This window comes from Euphorbia lathyris, chromosome 5 (assembly GCF_963576675.1).
Source record: "Euphorbia lathyris chromosome 5, ddEupLath1.1, whole genome shotgun sequence".
In the NCBI taxonomy this organism is placed as follows: domain Eukaryota; kingdom Viridiplantae; phylum Streptophyta; class Magnoliopsida; order Malpighiales; family Euphorbiaceae; genus Euphorbia; species Euphorbia lathyris.
Window position 1 is genome coordinate 21265388 of NC_088914.1, and position 8148 is coordinate 21273535.

At 33.1% G+C, this 8148-nt stretch overlaps 1 protein-coding gene across 1 annotated transcript; it reads left to right on the forward strand.

The window, feature by feature from the left end:
• Positions 1-954: 954 nt before the first annotated feature.
• LOC136231358 (uncharacterized) lies at positions 955-6515 on the forward strand. Its single transcript, XM_066020715.1, has 5 exons — positions 955-1177; positions 3581-3695; positions 5771-5860; positions 5964-6062; positions 6156-6515. The coding sequence occupies exons 1-5, from the start codon at positions 1110-1112 to the stop codon at positions 6255-6257; spliced, it is 474 nt and encodes a 157-aa protein (XP_065876787.1). The 5' UTR covers positions 955-1109; the 3' UTR covers positions 6258-6515.
• Positions 6516-8148: the final 1633 nt, after the last annotated feature.

The window sequence follows — 8148 nt, forward strand, 5'->3', positions numbered from 1 at the left end:
ATCCCCGAACTGGACTGGACTGAAATTTTAGGACAAATAAATTCTGGAGATTTATTCTTTTAATCCAATCCTGGAGATTTCCTTTTATTAATCTCCGAATTTCAATCTAATACTGGAGATTCATGAATCCCCGACTTGGACCGAACTGTGCCAGCCCTAGCGAGATGTATGGAACCTGGGTAACGACAGAAGTGAAATTTCATCTCTGAAATATAAAACTATAACAACTATTGATTAATAAAAATAAAAAAACAACACAATTGAGAACAAAAATAACTATAACATATGAAAAAATCTAATAATTATCTCGAGAAACATAAGAATTTCTTGCAATTTTTGACACATTTGTGTTTTTCGATTTTAGTTCACGAATCTTCTATTTCTATTGGATTTCTTCAATTGGAGACATTAGTTTGAAAAAAAAGACAAATAAAAAAGAAAACATGGATAAGGTAGCGAGAGGAATAGAACCTGGGTAACAACAGAAATGGTTTTGAAAGATGAAACTATAATAACTATTGTTTAATAAAAATAAAACAAGAACATAATTGAGAACAAAATAACTACAACATATGAAAAAAATTGAATAATTACCTTCAGAAACATAATACTATCTATCATGACCAATGAATATAATGATGGAATACTATCTATCATGCTTTATATAGAAGTTTATTTATGACTTTTGAATTTCCTTTGCTTTGTGTATTTTCATCTTCCTGTAACTGTTACTTTCTTTTATTATTTTAATTAATGAGCTAGTAATTATTTAATATATTATAAATATAAATCTATTATTTTTAATTAATTAAATTTTTTTAATTTTTATTTTTTTATTACGTAAAAATGTCTCTAAAACACTCCTGAACAAATCTGAATGAATCAAATATAAATATATAATAGGTTTTTAACCTCAACTATAATAGTCAAAACTTGACAAGGGTGTAATAAGAAAAAACAGTAGATTACTAAAATCCCCAAAAGGAGAGGACCCATCAATCAAGCTACTCTGTCCCTGTCCTGAAGCAAACGAAGGAAGAGAGAGATCAACTGCTCCTCTCTCTCTCTCTCTCTAGTCTCTTCCTGTCTTCAAACGAGAAACAAAATCAATGGGTTTCACTTCGTTTCTTGGACGGCTCCTCTTTGCCTCTGTTTTCATACTTTCTGCTTACCAAGAGTAAGTTTCATATTATTCATCTGATTCATCTCTTCCTTTTCATTTATTTCATTCTTCCGTGTTTGTTGATTTCCTTTGGATCTGTTTCTTGTATTTTTATGTTCTAACCTTATATGGATCTGCATGTGCATTTTTCTTTCAACTTTCTGTCAATTGCTTTTGGTAGTTTCGAAGTCAAACTAATGTCTTAAGTCACTTTATGGATTTCTCCACCTATTTAGGTATTTATTTATCATTCGAATTGTAAATTAATTTGAAGAGAAGAAGATGTGGTTTACTGGGAGATGAAGAAAACTTGGGTTTTATAGGTGCTATTGGGGTTTTATCAGAGACTTTAGGTTAAGATTTCGGAACCCTTATGGGAGTAGGAAAAGTAAAAATTTGAACTTGGGTTTATTGGTTGAGACACTTGATGTTCTCAGAATGGCTAGGATCAGGTAATAAGAATTAACTCAGTTATACTGGAGCTACAGTAAAACCTCTATAAATTATACGAGAAATGGATCGGGTGAATAATGAAATAATTAGGACAAAAGTAGGGGTTATATCTATTGAAAATAAAATGAGGGAAAATCGACTAAGGTGGTTTGTGCCCGTTTTTGTTCTTGGATTGGATAAATTATGATGTTCTCTTGATAGAGGAGAGGACTCAAAATATTTTTTTGCTCCTATTTATTTACTAGTTGGGAATTTAGTTTTCTTTGTTTACTTGTATATTTATTTTGAAGTATTGTTGTGGATGAACAAAATCTAATTCTAGAATTTTCATACTCTAATAGATTCAAGAGTTCCAATATACTAACTTTAGTCAGAATAAGTGGATATTTATGTAACTCTTCATAGAGAGAAGATATTGCATGTGTAATTGGCATTGATTTTTGGTATGTGAAATGTTTAAAGGGTCTTTTGGTGGATGAAGAAAAGTGATTTCAGAATATTAATGCTCTAATTGATGTACTAGCTTTAGGAGCTATTAGGAGGGGGATGTTTCTGTTGTTTGAACCTGCAACCTCGAGAAGAATTTTATCGATGGATCTGAGCTAACCCTCTTGTAGTTGTTACACTGTTGTCATGCATTGGGTGTCATGGATATTGAAATTTTCTTGGGAAAAATGAAGATTATTTACATATAAGTATTTTTTTTTCTTGCTAGTTTTTTTTCCCAAGATAACGGTGAACAAGAAAGTAGAAAATGTAGCAACTTCGATTTGTGCAATTTTTATTTGTCCATTTAGATCTGGCATAATTCATGCTACGAAATTTGCTTAAATGTTTATCTTCATATTAAACAGACTAAAAGAAAAAAACTATTTTACAAGTGAAAGCTAGGAGATGATTGAATCTTTGCATTTGTTTTACTATCTACTTATCTTGCATAAGTGGTGCAACACTTAATTCCATTTAGATTCATTTATGAATTAGTGGTTAGTTGCCATTAAGATTCTTGTTTGTTATTTTAAAAGTAGAATATGTAGAAAACAAATATTAGTTTGGTTGGACATTTTCCTGAGCAGAAAAGTAAGTTTAAGCTAACAATTCCTTAGTTTTTGAAAAATACTCATAATAAGGTTATTCAATACTAAAACAGTTATATTGCATTTATCTTCACTAGACCGATGAAAGTTACATGTATACACAGAATTTTGGATGATTGATTATAATATAGAGGACGGCGTATTGCTGGATCAAATTAGGAAATCTCCACATAAGAAGCAGGAACATTGTAGAAGGATGGAAGGGATGCAAGGTGTGAGAGTTAGTTATGCATAGCTGGCAAAAGGGCAGTGAGTTGTACTCTGCTGTAGGGGTAACTCAGGCATTGTTATAGAACTGAGATCTAGTAATGAGAGTCATAATCTATGTTGACTAAAAAGAATAAAAATAAAGGCTCATTTACAGAGAACCCTTTGATTTCTGAAACTAAATTGACTGAAATCCTGTCTTTGCCTTCTTATTCAGTTTTTCATGTATACATAGAGCCTGTATTAAGACTTGTAACGGCTGCATAACTGCCTTTCGTGCTGTTATTGAATGAGAGAGCAGAAAGCTTAAGACATGTAGACAAGACACATAGGAAAAGACTTTAGGACACGTACCTAGGACACTTTGGACATTTAGGACACCAAATTAAGGACATTTAGGGAGAGGTAGGCATAATTCGGTTATGTGGACACTTATTGAGCTAGGCTCTGCTCTCATTCGTGTGGGGATTGGGTTCATCTCACAACTCATTCTATCGTTGTTTTTCTTTTCTATTACTGTGGTAATTGTAGTATGTTCTGGCTTGTATCCTTTCTGGTTAGTAGAGAAAGAAATACAATGTCAATTCCATTTTTCTCTTTTACTATGTCGAAGTGTTTGGGTTTCTATCAATAATATATCATGACACGTTTTCTTTTATAGGTTTAATGAATATGGAGTTGATGGGGGACCTGCAGCAAAGACTTTCAAGCCGAAATATGGTGTCTTTAGCAGTCATGTGCAATCTTATGCTGGCATAGAAGTTCCAGAAATTGAAGTGAGTCTCTCTCTCTTTCCCTCTCTCCCCGAAGTACGCATGTAAACGCACTGTCAAACTTTTATAAGATTGAGAGGTTATAAAGATTGTGTTAGTAAGAATAAAACAAGAAACGTTAAAAAGGGTTGTCCTTTGTCAATCAAGAAGATAAGATACGATACGACACTATGATTAGTTTTTTCAGTGTTGAGTTCATAATACTATTTTATCTGCAGCTTTGGGTCACCATGCATTTTTTTAGGTGGCAATGTTGTGCTTAGCTTAAGTGCGTAGGAAACTGTAAACAAAGGGCCTAACTCACCCAAAAGGTACCTCGAAGGAGGAGGGTTTGCCTTACATATATAAAGAGTTATATAGCTCCCTAATTAGGCAATGTGAGATATCCAACACACCCCCTCACGCCTAGGGCCATCAAGAGCATGAAGCAAATATCACTGACTTCCCAACATTCAATAAAGCTCTGACAACATTTAAACAAAAGCTTACCTCGTCCCAAAAGATATCTTGAAGGAGGAGGATTGCCTCACATATATAAAGAGCCATATATGTAGCTCCCTAATTAAGCAATGTGGAAGGCATCTGATTCGTTCTCCCAGTGAATATTCTAATAATCCCGTTCACGTAACGAAACCAGTGAGTCAGTGACTAAGAAGTAGAATTTGGGTAACAACCAGAATGCGTAATAATTAGTGTAAATTTGGTGGCTTCTACATGCAACATGTTTCACAGAGTTTTCTTAACTCAGATTTCGTAGTAATTGCTTCATATTTACTGTGGTTATTGAAGATAAAACTAGTTTTGTTGGAATTTTGTGAGGTACTTTTCATTTAGGATTGAACTATACTCAGTGGCGGAGCCACAGCTCAAGGTCCGGAGGGGCTACATTGCATGAATATTTTTTTTTCTTAATAACGACTTAAGGCTTTGATTCATAGTAGTCAAATCAAAATTTTCAAATTTTTGATAATATAAGGGTAAATTTGATCATAATTGGAAACATTAAGGTACAAAACAACTGAGATTCAATATAAAGTAAGGATAAGGTGCAAAAATACTCTAATATTTACACCTAAGAATAATTTTACCTCTAACGTATAAAATTGTGCAATTTTACCCTTAATGTTGGCAGCCAACAACAATTTTATCCCTAACGTTGACAAGTTTGGTCAATTGGAGAAATTATTCATCAAATTGTCTTCTCGGTCATGAATTTTGTAACTAAAAAAATACAATTAAAAATAATAAAGGAGAATGATGTTTAAGGGAAAAAATTAAAATGAGATAAAAATTGAAGAGAGGGAGACTCGAACATGGGACCAATTGGATGTAGAGATTCCTGTGATTATCACTACAACCAACTACGCAAACTTAGTTTTATGTCATACAATCACATTTTACATTATAAGTACTAATTTTAAATATTTTGGGGGGGCTTCTCGGGACTGGACCACTATTCGTCAAGGGTGTTCCGGAGGGTCGGAGGGTCGGGAGACCCTCCCCTACCCCCCCTAGATCCGCCCATGACTATACTGGTCCACTTAAATATAGACACTGTGTTTCTAAACAAGTGTTACATATTGGAGATTGTCCGTAATGCCTTGAATCAGTATAACACACTACGACAGGAAGCAACGGGGTCTCGCTGCCCGGTCAGTGAGTCGGTGGTGCCCCCCGGCTCGATGGTAAATCTTGTTTCCTATTCGGATTAGTATTGTATTTCGGTTTTCTATTTGGATTCGGTATCGTGGGTTCCAAGTCGGTTTAGGTTAGATATCGTGGGTACTATAAATACTCTATTATGTAAACCTAATTTGTAATCTGATCTTTCGCCTCCTAATAAATACTATTCTCCTTCTGCTCGTGGACTAGCCAACACAACGTTGGTGAACCACGTAAATCTGTGTTTCGCTTCTTTGTTTATTTATCTTTCGTTAAATCCGCACAACAAAGATCAAGGGGTTGGAATTGTATGGACAAAGCATGAGAAGTGCATACGACTAATTATTTTGGACTCAGTAATTAGAAATAAGATGTTGTGTTGTTGTCAATAACAATTTTTATCAATATATGCACAGATCAAACATGTAGTTGCTGCAGCTATAGCTCTCAAGGGCATCGGAGGCATCCTGTTCATTTTTGGCAGCTCTCTTGGAGCTTTTCTCCTGGTCAGTATAAAGCCTATCCCATGTAGTTGATTTCAATACTGTCATCAATATCCTATGAATATGAGTTGACTATTGAAAACTTAACGTTCCCATCTCTATACAGCTTCTGCATCAGATGACTTTTACTCCCATACTATATGATTTCTACAATTATGAAAGTGAAGAGAAAGAATTCAATCAACTTTTCATCAAATTCACTCAGGTAGTTACCTCTTTTGTTTCTCCATGTTAGAATAAGCATACATTATCCCGGGCTTCACGAAATACTAATTATAGTACATGTTTGCCAATATAGAATATGGCACTTTTTGGGGCTCTGCTGTTTTTCTTAGGGATGAAGAAGTCAATTCACAGGAGACATTACAAGAAGAAGGTGATGAAAATAAAAGCTTATTAGAGAAACAAATGGTAGCTATGAGTTGGGTAATGAATCTTTCTTCAGCTAGGAGCTTACTATAAATTTTTTCTTGTTGTAACTTACTTGCTAGTTTACCATATTCGTTTTGTATTGACAATTTATACAAATTTCTAAATGCGAGCTTTTGTAGAGATTATATTAGCGAGCGGAACACCATCATCATTGACATAGTTCAAAACCTTTTAAGATGTACAACATTATTCAATTTGATTCTATTGTAGGTGGGATTGAGATTAACTACCTATATGTTGATGGGTAGTTTTGTTTGCATAATATCTGGTTTCTGGTGTGCTGTTATAAGGTACAGTAAATTCATTACATGAGACCAACAACTTGGTGGTTGGAGTCTTGGAGATGTTAGAAACTTCTTAAAATGGCAGCCCGGTGCACTACGCGTCCCCTGCCAATGTTAGAAACTTCTTAATATCAAAAAAATGATTTCGGGTTCGAAATTTAATGGTGTAAATAGTAGTTGGAAGAGTTTTATCTCTTTTGAGTGTTCTTCCCGACTCGAAACTTCTCAATATCTTATGAGCATTTCCATTTTGTAAAACCATTTTTTGATGGGTAAATTATAAAACTGACCCCGGTCCGTTTATATATTTAAATTCATTACACCATCTCTTATCAAACTAGACGCTTTTAAATTAGACTTTTCAATTGAGCTAATTTTATAATTTACCTTTTTTTCTACACTTTTTTATGATTTTTCCGTTACATCTCTAATACGGCCAATACTTTGGATCCTGCTTGAATGAAACAGAAGACATTTTCAATAAATAGAAGTACGTCTTGTTCATTAACATCTCACCATCTTAATGTCATTTGTTATTCTAGAGTGTTTATGTATATTAGTTTTCTTGTTAACTATGATGGAGGTGATTTCCATTGGGCCGAAGGTTCGATGACACCTTGTATCCGTCTTGGAGTCGGGCATTTGCTTGAAATATACAACAAATTGAATTTGATCCTATTTGTCCCTAAAGCAATACCCTTATATTTTGTCAGAGATATAATATTTGAGATTAAGGTCTATGTGAATACTGCTGTAACGTAAGGATCCGAAAGTAGTGGCCCACTTCAATTCTTAGTTTATTTTTATGCATTGGCCACCATATGAGAGGTAATCTTCCTGTAACTTGAGATATAATATTTAAACATACATCTTTTGACCCAATTCTGGTAAAAGAGATTTTGCTTTTCTAAATTTGTTATTCCTTTTATATCTATCTCTCAATTTATTTATTATAATTTAAATCAAACCGATTTACCTCAAAGATTCTACAATACTCTTGCCTCTTTGAATGTATATATATATATAATCAATGGTAACTTTTAACCTTTTATCATAGCAAGGAACACATATATTGAAAATATTCTAATCACGATCTCTTTTGAGTGATTGAAATCCATTTCCACTTTTAGTATTCATATGAATTTTATTATTTTATTATTTTCTACTATTACATTCAAATCAATAATTGTTCTTGGATTAAATTCTCCAACATATTTTAATTTTAGCATCAAGAATTTATTAGTAACATTTATTATATTGGTTAGTGCATGGGGATAAAATATTTTATTTGTTATTATTATTATTTTACTTCAAGAATGCCAATTGCAATTAATTGGGAGGTTCAACATATATTTCAAATTAAATAATTTACATTAAATATTAAAAAGAAGGTGCCTTCTATGTTTACTTTATTTTTGAACTTTGTTTTTTCTACCATTGGATGAGCTTACTTTGTCAAAGTTCATCACTATCCAATGGTGGAAAAAACAAAGTAAGACTTACTTTGTTAAAAACAAAGTAAACATAGCCTAACCCTAAAAAGAAAAGGAGAGGTTATAAAAAAAAAAGACAAAA